We start from the raw sequence: 18,455 nt of genomic DNA, 5'->3' as shown, positions 1-18,455 counted from the left end.
TTAATAAAGATGCGCTGATTTAAAGTTAAAGTAAACCGCCCGCTCCTGCCCGCATAGCAACGAATCGGCCGATTATTCGATAACTGGATTCGTCGACAACGAATCCCATTATCAATAACTTTGATTAATCGTTGCAGCACTATTCCAGTGTAGGTGTATACATGCCTTTCAGTCTCGATAGCTTTACACAGGGGTAGGACTGGGCGATATCACTTTCTTAATTATCATGGTATTTTAGCGATGTCATAGGGGCAGTCACACTTGACAGCGCTGACCGCTTCTAAAACAGGCACTGGGTAGGCATGTACTGACGTGTTATCTGCACCGACGTACACCACATCCTGGCTCCTGCGCCAAGCGCACATTACACTTCAGTACGATTCACAGCACATGTTGCACAAGAGGACCAGGGAGCTCAGACTAAGGCCTCATGCACACGACCGTATTTTTTCACGGTCCACAAAACGGGGTTCCGCTTTTCCGTTATCCGTGACCGTTTTTTCGTCCGTGGGTCTTCCTTCATTTTTGGAGGATCCACGGACATGAAAAAAAAAGTCGTTTTGGTGTCCGCCTGGCCGTGCGGAGCCAAACGGATCCGTTCTGAATTACATTGCAAGTCAATGGGGACGGATCCGTTTGACGTTGACACAATATGGTGCAAGTTCAAACGGATCTGTCCCCCATTGACTTTCAATGTAAAGTCAGGAGTTAATATACCATAGGATCAGAGTTTTCTCCAATCCGATGGTATATTTTAACTTGAAGCGTCCCCATCACCATGGGAACGCCTCTGTTAGAATATACCATCGGATTTGAGTTAGATCGTGAAACTCAGATCCGACAGTATATTCTAACACAGAGGCGTTCCCATGGTGATGGGGACGCTTCAAGTTAGAATATACTGAGAACTGTGTACATGACTGCTGCCTGGCAGCACCCGATCTCTTACAGGGGGCTGTGATCCGCACAATTAACCCCTCAGGTGCTGCACCTGAAGGGGTTAATTGTGCATATCATAGCCCCCTATAAGAGATCAGGGGCTGCCAGGGGGCAGACCCCCCTCCCTCCCCAGTTTTAATTTCATTGGTGGCCAGTGCGGCCCCCCCCCCTCCCTCTATTGTATTATTTTCATTTCTGGCACAGTGTGCGCCCCCCGCTTCCCCTCCCTCTATTGTATTATTTTCATTGGTGGCTAGTGCGGCCCCCCCCTCCCTCCCTCTATTGTATTATCATTGGTGGCCAGTGTGCGGCCCCCCCCCCCCCCCCCGATCATTGGTGGCAGCGGAGAGTCAGAAGCATCATACTTACCTGCGAGCTGCGATGTCTGTGACCGGCCGGGAGCTCCTCCTACTGGTAAGTGACAGGTCTGTGCGGCGCATTGCTTAATGATCTGTCACTTACCAGTAGGAGGAGCTCCCGGCCGGTCACAGACATGGCAGCTCGCAGGTAAGTGTGATGCTTCTAACTCTCCGCTGCCACCAATGATCGGGGGGGAGAGGGGAGCCCGCACACTGGCCACCAATGATATTAATACAATAGGGGGGGGGGGGCGCACACTGGCCACCAATGATAATACAATAGAGGGAGGGAGGGGGGGCCGCACACTGTGCAACCAATGAAAATAATACAATAGAGGGAGGGCGGGGGGGGGGGGGGGGGCCGCACTGGCCACCAATGAAATTAAAACTGGGGAGGGAGGGGGGTCTGCCCCCTGCTGCCTGGCAGCCCCTGATCTCTTATAGGGGCTATGATATGCACAATTAACCCCTTCAGGTGCAGCACCTAAAGGGTTAATTGTGCGGATCACAGCCCCCTGTAAGAGATCGGGTGCTGCCAGGCAGCAGTCATGTACACAGTTCTCAGTATATTCTAACTAGAAGCGTCCCCATCACTATGGGAACGCCTCTGTGTTAGAATATACTGTCGGATTTGAGTTTTCACGAAGTGAAAACTCAGCTCTGAAAAAGCTTTCATACAGACGGATCTTCGGATCCGTCTGTATGAAAGTAACCTACGGCCACGGATCAAGGACGCGGATGCCAATCTTGTGTGCATCTGTGTTCTTTCACGGACCCATTGACTTGAATGTGTCTGTGAACTGTTGTCCGTCAAAAAAATAGGACAGGTCATATTTTTTTGACGGACAGGAAACACGGATGCGGCTGCAAAACGGTGCATTTTCCGATTTTTCCACGGACCCATTGAAAGTCAACGGCACAACGGCCACGGATGCACACAACGGTCGTGTGCATGAGGCCTAAGAGCGGTGATGCTGGTGAGTGAAAGGGCCTGTTCACCACTCACTCACTGTCCCGGGCCTCATTATATGAGGTGGGACTGTGGGACCACAAGGAGACATCACACTTATGTATGGGGGCAACACAGACATCATACTGTATAAGCCCCATCATACAGTTTATATCTCCTTGTGGCCCCCTTACAGTATAATGTCTCCTTGTTGGCCCCATACCATATAATGTCTCCTTTTTGGATGGGTATTTATCACAATGTATGTCGTTATTGCGATACATTTCTTAATATCAATATCATGGGAATATTTTTGGTACTGACCAACCTTACACATGAGCTGTCTTAAAGGGGTTATCCCTTCATAATGATCACTGTTAAATCTGTTAATGATTTGACAGTGATCATTTTTGTAAATATATTTGATTAACCCATTCCCACCGTTTACGAGAAAATTCATCCCTACTTACCTCATTGTTGTCATTCGGTCTCCCCTGGTTACGGCCACCGCTCTTCTCCGGTATCCCGGTGGCCGCTCTTGTGCAGAAGACTCCTTCTTTTCTCCCGGCCGGGCCGCTCGCTGTCCTGAACGCGCACGCCGCCGCACATGCGCGATGGTGACTTCTTCCTGGCCAGAATAGTACAGAGCCGCGCACGCTGGCTCTGTACTATACTGGCCTGGAATAAGTCACCATGGCGCATGCGCGGCGGCGTGCGCGTTCAGTCCAGCGCCCCGACCGGGAGAAGACTTCAATCAAGAGGAAGCCCGCCCCCAGCCAGAATCCAGGAAGTGAACAGCGCGCAGGCAGCAGGTAAGTATGAAAATGCAAAGTGGGATAATCCCTTTAAGTATAGAAAAAGCAGAGGTTTAAATTTGGGGGGGGGGGGAGACATAAATCATACAAATACAGTTAATCCATAGTGCACACAAATCTATGTCTATAATAAGGTGCTCCCCTAAGTGTTGTCATAAGCAGTTTAGGAGAGATCTTTCAGACAAAGCACTATGGGGGTCACTTATGACCAGATATATGCCACATCTGGCGCAGATTCTGTTGCACGCCATGGTGCTGCAGAATCTGCGACTAATTTCCTGTTCACGCCAGGTCTAACAAAGTAGGCATGGCGTGTGTGGGGAAGAGGACGGGCCGGCAGTTCTTGGTTATATTTGGTAGATTTATTTCTGCATTACAACTCTACATGGTGGTAACCCAGCTTTCCTAAGAACCTGAGGGGCAAATCTACCTAGCTGTGGCACTGTTTAGGAATGTGGATTGGTAGTCTTACTATTCTGCAGTCTATTACAGCTCCACATGGTTGTAACCAAAATCTTTTGTTACTACTAGTATCTTGGATATTCCTTCCAATAAAATAGCTACACTCGCTGTGTAGGCAAAATGTATCCAGACTAGACCCAGCCCCCTCCTCCTAAACTTGCTGCCTTTACAAGCATGAGAGGAGGAGGGGGTAGTAGACATGGCTGCAGCCTGACTCAACAATGCCTGCTATTCTTTTGTATTTTTCATGGTCTGCAATTGTGATATCTGACAAAACAAGAGGAAATAACAAAGATGCATAAGGAGATTATCTTATATTTTGTTGGTTTTGGTGTGTTTTTTTTATTTATTTTTTTAAGATTCTGGCTTTAAATTTCCTTTAAAATGGATTAATTACAAGTTTTATTAAGCTGTTCAACAGTCTGAGATTCAGCCATCGCTAGCAATGGGGTATGAGATACATCCGTGGCTACTGAATTGCCACCTTGCAAGAACGTATGAGACATCCTTGGCAGGAAAAAGGTTAGGGTGGTTGTCCAGCTTACAGATATTGACTACTGTTTCTTAGGATAGGTCCTCAAAATCAGATTGGAAGGGTCTGACTAGCCGTACCCTCGCTGATCTGCTGTTTGAAGGGGTTTTGGTGTTTGCTCGAGCACCTCCTCCACTTAGGTGTTTATGCCATATCAGTTGTAGTGTTGGTGCAGAGTAATTACAGCTTCCCCCTCTTATTCACTTGAATGGGGTGATCATCTGTAATTACCATGTGTCGCCACTACAGTGGAGATGGCTTGCAGTTACAGTGAAGACGAGGCATCATTCATACAAGCACTGTGGCTCCTTCAAATAGGTGATCGGTGAGGGTGCCTGTCTAGCCCGGACAATCCCTTTTAAAAAAACAAATTATATTTTATTTACCCCTTACTCGTGCCATACTCTGTTGTGCTCCCCCAGTACTCCTTCACTGTTTGATTACATGCCGGTATACGGCACGTGGCTACTGCAGCCAAACAGTGGCAGGAGTACCAGAGGAAGGCCATAGAGAAAGACATGAGTAAGGGGTGAGTCACATGGTTGGATATTGTGATCTGCACGACGGGGAGATGCAACGAAGGCCGCAGAGGGATATCGAAGGACACAGGTGTCGAGGACCAGGTAAGTATTCGGTGTATGAGGGGCCTAGGCAGTGTGTGTGTGGGGGTGGGGGGTTACAGGTTTAGATAACAATGCACAACATAAAAACCTTGAGGAAGTGCACTTTATATAATGTCGTATTTGTATACAGCACCATGCAGGACTCCATTGAAGAAAACAATGAGAAAATAACTGGATAACTAATGCAAAGCCTTTTCATTTCTGACCTGTGGACAAAAGTCTTTATGGCCCTGACTTTGATAGTAGAAAAAAAGTGTTTTGTGTTAGTCTACTTTTAAGCAAAAAAATATATTTTTGTTATTTTTGTAGGAAATAAGGTTTAAGTCACCTGTGTTGCCCAATAAGATAGCGAAGAATCCAGAAAATAAGAATCGGAACAGATACAGAGATGTTAACCCATGTAAGTACATTGCTGCTGTGTTCTCCTATTCGCTTTTCTTTTGTTTTTGTTTTTTCTCTTGTGTAACTGTCAGATCTTCTTCTTTTTTTTTTTTTTTTTTTTTTTTTGTGCTGTTTGCTGTGTTTGCAACATGAACATTCTAGACGTCTATTCACACCGTGTTTGCAGTGTATGACACATTTCGTTAGATACTCCTGAACTATACCTCTGATGAAAACCACCACTTTATACTATTGGATAAGTATGCATTGCCCATAGGCTCCAGTCTTAGTAATGTCTTAGTAATGCCTTTGTAATAAATAGATAAATAATGTGTGCCCATGGGGGTGGAATGCCACTCTGTGTCATCCGTTTTATGGGTCCATTTAAACTGATTATTTAGACAGTTTTTAAAATGTATACTATAGGGACTAGGGTTGTTTCGGGTATCGAATTTTCGATACCTAATCGATACTTTTGCCTGGTATCGACCTCGATACCAGGATTTGCCTTTTTTTCTATACTAGGCTTCGCTATTGCGCAGTCTAGTATCAGAGAACAATCAGCGCGCTCATTGTTCTCCTCAGCAGCACAGGGGAGAAGGATACCGGAGGACATAGCGAGAGAACGGAGCGGCGCCCAGGGATATTAGTAAGTGCAGTGAGATCCCTGGGCACTGCTGTACATATCATGATACTTGGTTCAGAATTTTTTACCAGATGAAAGGCCCTCTTTAATACATATCCCGGAGGCAGATGCTGGCGGAGCTGCGATTAGCGGCAGTTAACCCCTCAGGTGCCGCGCCTGCCTCCTGTATTAATATAATTAACATTTATCGCAGTGCACCCTCCTCCGCAGTATTAAAATCATTGGTGGCGCAGTGCACCATCCTCCGCAGTATTAAAATCATTGGTGGCAGTGGCCACAGGGTCCCCTCCCCTTCTCCTCATTGGTGGCAGTGGCAGTTCCGATCGGAGCCCCAGCAGTGTAATCCTTGGGCTCCGATCGGTTACCATGGCAGCCAGGACGCTACTGAAGCCCTGGCTGCCATGGTCAGCTCCCTGCTGCTGTGTGCACAGGGCAGCATGGAGAGTGGGAGATCCTATTCACCCTGATCGAACTCTTATCAGGGTGAATAGGACAAGGGATTAAAATATCCCAGGTTCTGGCCCCTAAGGGGGAAAATGGTCATAAAAAAAGCGAAAAAAAACATCTAAATATTAGGTATAAATCACCCTTTTTCCCAATTTTACATATAAACAATAAATAAACATATTACATATCGCCACGTCTGAAAAGTCCAAACTATTAAAATATTTTAAAAAATGTCCTATGCAGTGAGCACCGTAACAGAAAAAAATAAAAAATAAAAACTGCGCGAATCGCCATTTTTTTTTTTTGTCACATTGTCCCTCAAAAAATAGGAGCTGACTGTTCTATTATGGGCCGGACGTTCCATAAAATCCGGAATGCACGCATATTTTTTTTTGCCATTTTTTTCGCGTGGTATCGAAACCGAATCAAAATTTTGGTATCGAAACAACCCTAGGGGACACAGTGTAATTAAATTAAATGATGGGCATTGGAATAATAGAAATCATTGAAGCTTTTTCTTTTTTTCAGATAGACTAACCTTCTCATTGGTTTCTAATAGTCCATTTATGTTCAAATTAATTCCTTTCACCATTTCTGACTTTTTTTTTTTTTTTACTGTTGACAGAGCCTCTGACACATCTGAAAAACATAGCACATACATACATAATGTATTTCCATGAATACTTCACTTTGTATAGAAGACATTTGTTGCCGGTTGATTTACATTTGAGAGGAGTTGCTTTTCTATTACTATGACGAAAATAAGTTGGAAAGCTGGAGAGAGATCCACAGTGTTCCCATAACAGTAGACAGAAATGCATTTTTATATATACAGTGCCTTAAAAAAGTATTCATACTGCTTGAACTTTCCTAATTTTCCATTACGCCACATGACAGCACCTGTGAGAGATCCTCCCCATTCTGGACAGGAAACTGGAACTTTCCAGATCTTTAAAAGTGTCCTCCATACTTCATTCCTAAGTTTCTTCCTGTTGCCTGTCCATAAGACAGAAGGATGGATCTTTCCCGGGTCTGTTAGGGGGCTGTAGGGCCTCTAGGGTCTTTTTATTTTACCTAATGGAGGTTCCTGACGGCACTAGGAGCCGCTGTTGAAGTCCGGTTTTTTATTCCCTTTCTGGAGGATCAGGGCTCCAGATGGCGACCAAAACGGTCGCCAATGCGCCTTAAAATTTGCAGATGGCGACAAGACTTTTTAGTCTTGTCGCCATTTGCGACTGTACCGCCGCGATCCTGCGCAGCCTAAGTTCTCTTCACTAGCACACGGCACAGTGGAGAAGGAAGGAGTCCCTCCCTCTCCATTGTGACGCGGCCGCCACTACCACCAATGGGGAGATAGCAGGGAGGAGGAGGGGAGGAGCTGTCGCCACTGCGCCACCAATGAATGTATAACATAGGTGTCGACAGCGGTATCACAGACCCAGCACCCGGCCTAAATAACAGGGCATGCGATCCGTGGCCATTAACCCCTCAGGTGCCCCAGATCGCATGCCCTGTTATTGAGGCCGGGTGCCCGGTCTGCGATACCGCTGCAGACAATTGTAAGACCTTTCATGGGAACAAAGAATTTGAACTTAGTAGCTACATAGAGCGGCGCCCAGGGATCTAAGTGCACTTACTATTATTCCTGGGCGCCGCTCCGTTTACCCGCTGTGGCCCCCGGTATTTTCAGCATTCAGAGCAAGGAGGAGGAGACTCCAGTGTCTCTCCGTCTCCATAACAGCAGCGCTGTCCAATCACAGCTCAGAACTCAGAGCCAGGGAGAAAAAAAACCTCCCTGGCTCTGAGCTGTGATTGGACAGCGCTGCTGTCAGGGAGAAAGAGAGACACTGGCGTCTCCTCCTCAGTGCTCTGAATGCTGAAAATACCGGGGGCCACAGTGGGTGAACGGAGCGGCGCCCAGGAATAATAGTAAGTGCACTTAGATCCCTGGGCGCCGCTCTATGCAGCCTGCTGATAAGTTCATATTCTTTGGACCCACGAAAGGTCCTCTTTAAACATTGGTGGTGCAATGCGCCCCCCCCCCCCAAAGCCTCTTCCCCCCCCCCCCCCCATTATCACTGGCCACAAGTCATCGTTGTCCTGTCCCCCCCCCCCCCCCATTGTTTATATGGTGGCCACAGGGTCCCATCCCCTTCATTGGTGGCAGTGGCAGATTACATTGCTGGGGCTCAGATCGTTACCATGGCAGCCAGGACGCTACTGAAGCCCTGGCTGCCATGTTCAGCTCCCTGCTGCTGTGTGCACAAAGCCCAGGGCAGCAGGGAGATGTGAGATCCTATTCACCCTGATAGATCTCTATCAGGGTGAATAGCACAAGGGAAGAAAAGATCCAGGTTCTAGTCCCTAAGGGAAGAAATGGTTATTAAATAAAAAGTAAAAACAAAAAAAAAAAAACACCAATATACTAAAAGTTTAAATGGCCCCCTGCCCAGTTTTACATATAAAATTTACAAACAATAAAGAATAAACATATTACATATCGCCACGTCCCAAAAAGTGTGAGCTATTAAAATATTTAAAAATATTTCCGCTCGGTAAAGGCCGTAACAGAAAAAAAAACCTCTAAACCACGCAATTTGCCATTTTTAGTCACCTTGTCCCCCAGAAAATGTCCCTGGATGTGAGAGGTATGTGGTGCTGTTTTCTCCTATATGTAGTGCACCTGCGTCTCATCTACTCAAAGTCCTTTTTTTAAAAAAATTATATGCATTTTAAATTTGGCGACTAAAAAATGTAATTTGGCTCCTAAATTTTTTCGTTTAGGAGCCAATGGCTCCTGGTCATTTTTTTTTTGTCTGGAGCACTGAGGATGTCCTATCGGTCTCTGTAGGGACAGGAAGCGAGAGAGATTAAAAGGCCCCTCCCCACCCCCACTCTCCAGATTCCCAGTGTTCTTCGTGTCCCTACAGGGATAGGAGCAGAGAGGAGTCCCTGCTCGGGATGAAGAAACACCCCCCCCAGTGGGGGGAAAAAAGGCTGAGACTGGTCGGGGGTTATGCCTCTCCTTTCAGCCTCCTAGATGCCTAAGCTAGCACCCCTCTGGGAAGGGGTCCCCTAGCTCCTCCCTGATACCTGGCGTCTAGGATGGCTGTCTCTTACCCATCCAGTCTCCTGTACACCGTTGGGGTCATGGATTAGCCGCGGTATCTGGGACGCTGATGCTGCTTTTCCCGTGCGGGAGTTCTGGGTTCGGGTGTGGCTCCTGTGGTGGAAGGATCGCCGAGCGTACCACGTGACCGGATGTGCGCGCCGCCTACACTGGAAGAAGATGGCGCGCATCGCATGCTGGAGGCCTCTGTAAACTGAGGCCTCGCATGGGGGTCGACTCTTCCTTGGAATGAGTCCCCCGGAAGAGGAAGCAGAACAACCTTCCTTTATGTCTGAATTGAGAGCTATAATAAGAGAAGAGGTCCAGGCGTCGGTATTAAGCCAGGTCCCTACCCCAGTTCCTTCTCCACCTTCCAAGCTACTCAGGGTTCAGATGGACTCTGAATCTGAGGATGACGGCTTATATTACTCGGAAGAAATGGATGAAGATCGTCCACCTTCCTCCCTTTCGAAAGAACCAGGAAGATATTTGTTTTCTGGTGAAGATTTAGATCCCCTCCTAACAGCAGTAAGGCAGACGATGGCGATTGAGGAGGAGGAGCAGGCCCAATCCATTCAAGAAGAAATGTTTGGGGGCCTGGGCAAAAAACAAAAAACTTTTTCCGGTGAATTCTAACCTGAAGGAGTTATTAAAAGATGAATGGGAAGAGGCAGAAAATAAATTATATGTGCCACGGGAATTCAAAAGCAGACTGCTTTTTGACCCAGAAGAGACAAAATTATGGAAAGAGATCCCTAAAGTTGATATTCAAGTGGCAAAGAAAACCTCGATTCCATTTGAAGATTCATCCCAGCTGAAGGATCCGATGGATCGAAACATTGATGGCTTATTAAAGGGTTTCTATCACTTCGTATGCCATAATTAGCTCTCAGACACTAGCGATCCGCTAGTGTCTGCTCTGGCCAACCATCCTAATATAAGAGCTTTTTGGGCAGCCGTTTTGCTAAAAAAATAACTTTTATAAATATGCTAATGAGCCTCTAGGTGCTATGTGGGCGTCATTAGCACCTAGAGGCTCCGTCTACCTTCATACACAGCCACCGCCCAGCGCGTCCCTCCAGCCCGCCCATCTCCTGATGAATGCGATCCTCCGTGTGACGCAACGGACGAATTCTCGCGCATGCGCCGTGCGCGGCTGTATTCGGCGCATGCGCAGAGAATGTCTGACCGCTTCCCTGCTCAGACATCTCCACTGCGCCTGTTCCTTGGAGCACTATGACATCATTGGCGCAGGCGCAGTGGAGATGTCTGAGCAGGGAAGCGGTCAGACATTCTCTGCGCATGCGCTGAATACAGCCGCGCACGGCGCATGCGCGAGAATTCGTCCGTTGCGTCACACGGAGGATCGCATTCATCAGGAGATGGGCGGGCTGGAGGGGGGCGGTGGCTGTGTATGAAGGTAGACGGAGCCTCTAGGTGCTAATGACGCCCACATAGCACCTAGAGGCTCATTAGCATATTTATAAAAGTTATTTTTTTAGCAAAACGGCTGCCCAAAAAGCTCTTATATTAGGATGGTTGGCCAGAGCAGACACTAGCGGATCGCTAGTGTCTGAGAGCTAATTATGGCATACGAAGTGATAGAAACCCTTTAAAGAAAGCTTGGGAATCTTCGGCTGTGTCTATTAACACAAATATTGCGGCCACAATCTTTTCATCCAGTTCGGTGGGAGGAACAAAGCAACAAGGCTTCAAAACAGATGTATTAAAGAGACTATCAGAGAATCCTGCAGACTTCAAAATAAGGGGAAGTACAACAACAGAGCAATGAAAATCATTAAAACCCACTCAACCAGGGCCATGGCAGCAACGTGGGCAGAGAAAGCCGAGGCTTCGGTTGATCAGATTTGAAAGGCCGCAACATGGTCTAGTTTCCTGACTTTTGCTAAACACTATAGACTACATGCTCTAGCCAAACAAGACCTGGCATTTGGGCGGAAAGTGCTCTAGGCAGTGGTACCCCCCCCCCCCCCCCCCCCCTTCCTAATTTTCTGTCTAAGTTGGTAGTTCTCCAGTGTTTGCTGTCCATAGAGGATCGCTGCGGGCATCCTCCACTGTATGCATTTTTGCTGGGGATTGTCATTAGCAACGGGCCACAAGTGCAGGATTTGCTCCCCTATATATATGCGCAACTGCATGTGGGTTTGAGCATTTCCTGCTTGTTTAATACCACGCCATTCTTTTCAGTCTGTCCATAGAGGGACATCTTGGAAACTAAAATTTAGTCTTACCAGTAAATGGCTTTCCAGGAGTCCAACATGACAGCACCCGGTATTACCCCCCCCCCTTTTTTTGGTTCAATGTGATTTCTAATAAGTAAGTTGGATCCTATCCGGTGTAGTAAGTTGGAAAACACTGGAGGGTGGGAGGGACTTTTAATCTCTCTCGCTTCCTGTTCCTACAGAGACCAATAGGACATCCTCCAGTGGGTGCTATCATGTCGGACACCTGGAAAACCATTTACCGGTAATACAAAATTTTAGTTTTGCCATGGGGGGATCCCTGACGGCCACCTTGTTCCCTTCATCCTGTAGGCCAGGCGAAGTTCCGGTGGGTAAGGGGTGCGTCCTCTCCTGGCTCGCCGGTCGGCGAGTTCCTTCAGCCCCTGTTTCCGGCGTGCATTAAGCCAGCGTGCCGGAAATGACGCGTGCGTTCCACGCTAGACATGGAAGGGGAGGGGCCGAGAAAACATGGCGAGTGGTGCGCGGCCTGTAAAAAAAGGAACGCCGGCCAGCCAGCCATCACGGAGGGAAGTGTAGCAGCAGCGTGGCAGGTTTAGAGGAACAGCCAGGTATTCCTTCCGGATTCCCCTTGAATGCGCAATCAATATGCTGGTAGAAGGGGAAGTACAACAACAGAGCAATGAAAAACAGGAGCAACACTCCGAACCCGGCATGGTACTCCTGGGGGGTAAGAGGAGTTGTACCCCACAGTCTCCTTTAGGGGACATTATCTTATTGTGTTTCTGGTGACTTATTGTGGGCTATGTATTGATGGAGGCCCCCAGCAAGCCTTCCTACAAGACGAAAGGCAGAGAGTGTGGTATATGCAAAAAGCTTAGTCCGTCTTACCCCCAAGACATGTTGTCAGCCCTGCCTGGATAGACTGGTAGCGGAGGAATCCCCATCCTTGTTTCAGAATATTCTAAACCTGGTCAAGATGAAAGTTCGTTCCTCAGTGGAACAATTTAAGAAGGGGATTCCCGGTGCCTGTCTTTCCTAAGCAAAGAAGGCCATTTCAGGTTAGAGATAAAAGATGAGGCTAGATCCCAAAAGAAAGGCAATGAGTGGAGAAGAGATAAATCAAGAAGCCTTTTATTCAAGTCGCAGTCTTCCAATGTTTCTCAGCAATGATGCCAGGGCTCAGGTGGGGGGGTCTGCTGTCTTTATATTTTCAAGCCTGGCAAAATATCACATCAAGTTCATGGGTAAAAGATGTAATAAAGGAAGGATACAGTTTAGAATTCGAGAGGTCCCCACTGGTCCTTTTTGCATCAACATTCTCCAAAACATGTTGCCTTATTGGGGGAAATGAGAAATATCCTGGACAAATCTGTTCTAGTCCCAGTTCCCACAGAAGAAATAGGGGAAGGGTTTTATTCAACACTCTTTCTTGTTCCCAAGCCGAATGAGTCCTATCGGACTATAATAAACCTGAAGGACCAAAATTTATATCTTGCGTATCAGAGATTTTGCATGAAATCGATCTCGTCAACAATTCTGCGTCTATTTCCCAATTGCGTCATGGCTTCAATAGATATCAAGGACGCCAATTACCATGTACCCATACACCCCTCGTCTCAAAAATATCTCTGGGTAGCAGTACGGGTAGAAGTCAGTTCTCCACCTACAGTTCAGAGCCCTCCCCTTTGGGATATCGCAGGCATCAAGAATTTTTTACGACACTGATGGCAGAAGTGATGGCACAATTAAGGAGATCGGACATTATAATTACAAATGCACGCCACACTTTCCATATTTTTATTTAGAATTTTTTTTTTAAAAGCATGTATTATTTCCTTTTCACCTCACACATACTTGCTACTTTGGGTTGGTCTATCACTGAAAATCCCAATAAAATACATTTTTAAGTTTGTGGGTATAAAAATGTGGAAAATATGATGTGAACCCAGCCTAAGTGACATTTACAGTGTCCCCATAACGGTAACATCCACAGTGGCCCATAACGGTCACCTTCACAACGTCCTGCCCCCCTCAAACAGTGACCTACATACTAGCCTTATAACAGTGAAGAAAAATGGCTGAAATTATTATGGAAACCTGGTGTAAAACTGTGTGTGTGTCAGTGAGGTGAAAACTGAAGGACCTGCGAGCTTCTATTGGCCAGTAAGGATCTTGTGACCATGTTATGTCAGGATATCGGTAAGGAACCTGCGAGCTTCTGTTGGCTAATACGGGTAATGTGATGGTGCTATAATGTGACTATTTCAAGAACTGTACGTTCTAGAGACCTGAAACACGGTCCAAAACCTTACTAAGCACCAGATTTAGCTATGCGCCAAATTTTGATGCAGATCGGTTCAGTCATTTGTGCATAAAGACAGACAAATTATTTTTTATATATGAGATAAGAGATTGATTGGAGATAGGTCACACAGCTTCACTGCCAGGGCTTTTTCACAGGTTTGCATGCACAGTATCTCCACATAATTCCCAGAACATAATAGGCCAAATATTGCCACGTAAACACTTGTCACAAAGTCGGCAAATGTTCACAGGCAAACCTTTCATGCTGCTTTTGGACCTCAAATGAGCCCTGCTTTCTGTGATATAATGCCAAGATCCAAGTACAAGCCCCGATCCTCAAGCTGCAGCAAACCTTTTAAGTCATGACATATTGGCAATAACAGGGTTAAAGAAGGATTCGGTAGATTATTATTATTATTATTATTATTATTATTATTATATTTTTTTTCTTCTTTTGGGGTGGGGGTCCTTGGATGTAATTCTGACTAAGTGTAATTTGTTTACCCCATCGGACCACCTGTCTTTGGCTGACACTTCCCATGAATTACAGGGCTGCTGTCTGTACTCCATCCCTTCAGGCAGAATGCTGCTGAAGATGATTTCTGCCCTATATGTTATGGCATTAATGCAAACGACCATAAATGTCTTTAATGCCATAAACCATAGTGTAACAACAAGTGTTGTGGCCAATGGAGGGACACCCATATATAGTAACTTGGTACAAGCTCCCAAATACACCAAACCAAAGAGCAGAAAAAATATGGCACTGTAAGTACCCAGAAAGTATTTTATTACATATTCAATATATAACAGACATCATACCGTTAAAAACGAAGAAAGCGACAGAAAAAAAGCACCATCCCAGCTCTACACAGACCACACAATATGTTAAATACAATGTAGAACAATATCAAGATGAATCAGCAGTAGCAAGATCAGGAGCAGTAGTTACCATCACAATGACCAATTATGCATATGTACACACAGGCCCCAAGATGATAAAGAACACGATCCCAAATATGACAATGTAATGAAGCAGACTCTTCAAACAACCTGGCAGTGAGAACCAGGATGGCGCTACCCTGACGCGCGTTGTTTGAATACTGTACGGAGCAGGAGCTCCGTACAGTATTAGAATGTATTGGCTCAGATGAGCCAAAGTTATTACTTTGCGAAGTCTCGCGAGACTTAGGGTAATAACTTCAAAAATTAATTTCTACTGTTTAAAAACTTTTTCCCGAACTCTGGTTTGGTTCTAAGTAGTGAAACCGAAGTAGTGAAGCATGTAAACGCTCGTGGTATGTAATTTTATTTTATACAGTCTGGCATAGTTTGAAAAATGTTCTTTTGACATATTTTATTATAGCCACCATACTTCACTTGTAAGTACTAGTAAATTTTATGGTGTGCACGGCAGAATTCCAACCATCTATTATTTTAAACAAAGTTGGGCTATTCACATCAAAACCATCCCTGCCATAAGGAGTTCATACCGTAAAGGGAATGTGTCCTCAGAAAACTATTATTCAACCTTCCCCAACAGTTTTACCCGATCTTTGCTCCGGCTTTGGGAAAAAAGGACGTAACAGTTCAGTCAGCAGGGTGAGGACTGTTCTAAGCTTCATATATCAGGCTGTGTAGCAGCTAGCGATATGGACCTGGTCTTGTTTGAAACCTGACAATCTAAGCTATAAAACAAGACCACAGCATAATCTCCTCTACATTAGGAGAGCCAGATCTACTTTACACCAGTTTGAAAAATCTCCCCCATAGCCTTTAGAAATCAGGCCAGGAGTGTTAGCAGCTTAAAGTTAAAGCAGATTTCAGCTGCTTTCACTCCTGACCCGATTTCTAAAGGTTAGATCTCCCTACTTACAGCAGCTAATGCTTTGAACCTTGTTTTGTTTTAAAGCATACAGCCCACGATGCTAGGGAGGCTCGTTCCTGTTGCGGCCTGCTAAATTTTCTATCCATGTTTTAAAAACATTCTAAAATGTTCACTCTCCTATACAAGTCTCCAATGTTCTGTATCTAGGAATGCTTTTGACGGCAGTTGAGTCAAAATGGCTGCTGCCCTTTTTATGATTGTATCGCCTATATTTTTTTTCTGTTTTTATTTTCTGATTGTAGATTTTTTTTTCCTCTACATGATTACGGAGCAGCCATCCTGCCTGAGCTGGTGTAAAAACAGCATTCAGGGGGATGATTTACAGCAGCCATATAGACCATAGGAACCTGTAGTATGGAGGTGACACCTTGGCTTCTGTGGGAGTTTTGTAGGCATGTGAGCTATGGAAGAATAACTTTCCTTCTGTGCCTTGTTTCATTTCGAGCTGAACAGAAGGGGGCAACTCTGGGTCTGATGTTTATTGGCATTTTCTTAATGCTCTTTACAATTGGATGGTTTGTTGGGGTTTTTTATTTTACTTTTGTCAATATTCACACTATAAGATCTGCAAAATATAAGTTAGGAAATGTATTGCCACACTAGAGGAACTTCTGGAAGCAGAATTTTGCAATCTCCAGTCAGACGAGGATTAAGTATGCCTGAACATGTGGAAAAAATACCATTGTTTTTTCAGCATATTTGTTTAATAAATGACTGGGCTTTGGTCTTGTAAAGATGCACCAATATAACCTTTCTTTGCTAAAGATTCCATTTTAAACTGCATGGAAGTAAAGAATTGATGCTCTAAGAATCTATATAAGCAGTTTGGTGGACCTGTGGATGCCCATGAGGCTCCCCGACATAAACTTCTGATGGATGCTACAGTATAGGCATGCAAAGCAGCCATAGCTAACCAAGTTAAAGGGGGTTGTCTGGGGTACAGATATTGATGAGCTATCCTCAGGACATTTTTATCAATATCAGATCAGTGGGGGGACGATCAGCTGTTTTGTAGGGGCCACGGTGCTTGTGCGAGCAGTGCATCCTCTTTGTTTACCCGCATGGTTCCTAGATCCATGGCAGAGGAAGCTGTAAATACACTGCAAGTAAACGATGGAGCGTTAGCACAAATGCCAGATTGTTAGGGTGTCATGAGTCGGACCCCCACCGATCTCATATTAATGACCTGTCCTGAGGATAGGTCATCAATATCTATAACCTGGACAACCCCTTTAAAAAAAAAACACAACCAGACCGTGCTATTCAGTACAGCTGAAAAAAAGGGGAACTGTCTCTGTGGAAGCCAAAATGACACTTTTGGCCCCTGTTGGATGAATGGGGAACCTAGGAAGAATACATGAACTGGTTATGAACTGCATGCTGTCACATCCATGTCAGAAGCAGCAGCACAGCCGGCTATGTGTCAAATGGTTACTGCAGATCCCAGTGTGAATGCAGCCCAAGCTGTTTGGTTTGTTTCTCAGGTTTTTTTTTAGCTTCTTGGCTAAACCTAATAAATAGACTGAATCCCGCTGCGCTGGAAATCCTTTCTATCTGGAACTGTTGCCTACTTGAATGCTAATGTTTGGTATTCTGTCAGTACCAATACCTGTACATGACAACTAGTACCACATAATCAGGTTCCAAAATGACATGCAGGACATGGGATTGCTTTAGTCACAGGCTTCCTTACCTCACAGGACTGGATACCCTATCCCAGTAATGGCGAAACCCACTTATTTTTCGCTAAGTGCCAACACAGCAATTTAACCTGAATACTACAGTCCAAGTACTTTATCATTTAGCTATAACAGCCCGCCTGCATTCAATGTGCTGCCTGTGCTGTTCATAGTGAACCCTGCGCTGATGAACGGCTGGAAAAGTCTAAGGCATATTGGTACACCATAGACTTTTTCCAGGGTGCGGGTGCCCACAGAGAGGGCTCTGGGTGCCGCCTCTAGCACCCATGCCATAGGTTCGCCACCACTGTCCTATCCTGTCCTCGTCTCTAAAACTGGAGAAACGGCGATCAGTTGTCCGTGGGATCGTTTGTTCGAACAATCTCACCAGCAGCAGACTAAACTAGTCAACCAGGGAGCCACTTAAAAAAATAAATAAGAAAAAGACTTCCTGATATTTGACCACAATTGCAGATGATTGGCTGTATTCAGCCAATCTTGCCATACAAACATAGCTTCGGCCGTCCACGAGTAAAGTTTTCCTACCTGGCTGATTGATTTTTGGCAGTCAAAAGTGGGCAGTCTGCCATTGCGAATTATCATTGGTGCAAATTTTTCGAATGGCAGTCTGCCTGAAATCAGCTTTTTGTTGGCTGACTTTAATCTCATGTGTATGGCTAGCTTAAAGGGTTTTTTCAGGATTTACACATTAATGGTCTATCCTCAAAATCATAAATATCAGATCGGCGGGGTGTGACTCCCGGGACTCCCACCAGTAAGCTGTACGAAGAGGCCATGGCACTCTGTGAGCGCTTAGGCCTCTTCCTAGGTCATGTGACTTCACATTCATTGGTCACATGGCCTATGTATATTCACAACTAGTGGGTAGCTTATTAAAACTTAACATTTATTAATGTCCAAGTGTAAAATAGGCCCTTATATAATGAAACACTCAAAGGAATGTAACCACCGGCTACATTAATCTCCTACGAAAGCAATGCTTACAAGGAGATGGGAGAGGACCAAAACAGGGATAGCAAAGTAAAAAACAGATAGGATGAGAGAAAATAAGGCACAAGGCAGAGAGACACAATGCTGGGTCGATTACCCTAGGTGTC

At 45.5% G+C, this 18,455-nt stretch overlaps 1 protein-coding gene across 2 annotated transcripts in view; it reads left to right on the top strand.

Annotated features, from left to right (window-relative positions):
• Positions 1 to 18,455, top strand: part of PTPN2 (protein tyrosine phosphatase non-receptor type 2) — a 102,457-nt gene that overhangs the window by 25,560 nt on the left and 58,442 nt on the right. Inside the window, exons 2-3 of one of the 2 annotated variants that reach the window (XM_040431266.1) lie at positions 4,989 to 5,079; positions 5,223 to 5,320. In XM_040431266.1, coding sequence (XP_040287200.1) covers positions 5,290 to 5,320 — 31 coding nt within the window. In that variant the 5' untranslated portion in view covers positions 4,989 to 5,079; positions 5,223 to 5,289. The remainder of the gene's footprint in view (positions 1 to 4,988; positions 5,080 to 5,222; positions 5,321 to 18,455) is intronic. The other variant, XM_040431265.1, reaches the window with a different exon arrangement.

The sequence above is a fragment of the Bufo bufo genome, chromosome 5 (assembly GCF_905171765.1).
Source record: "Bufo bufo chromosome 5, aBufBuf1.1, whole genome shotgun sequence".
Classification (NCBI taxonomy): domain Eukaryota; kingdom Metazoa; phylum Chordata; class Amphibia; order Anura; family Bufonidae; genus Bufo; species Bufo bufo.
Note: the sequence above shows the minus strand (reverse complement) of the source record. Positions and strands in the feature narration are given on the sequence as shown.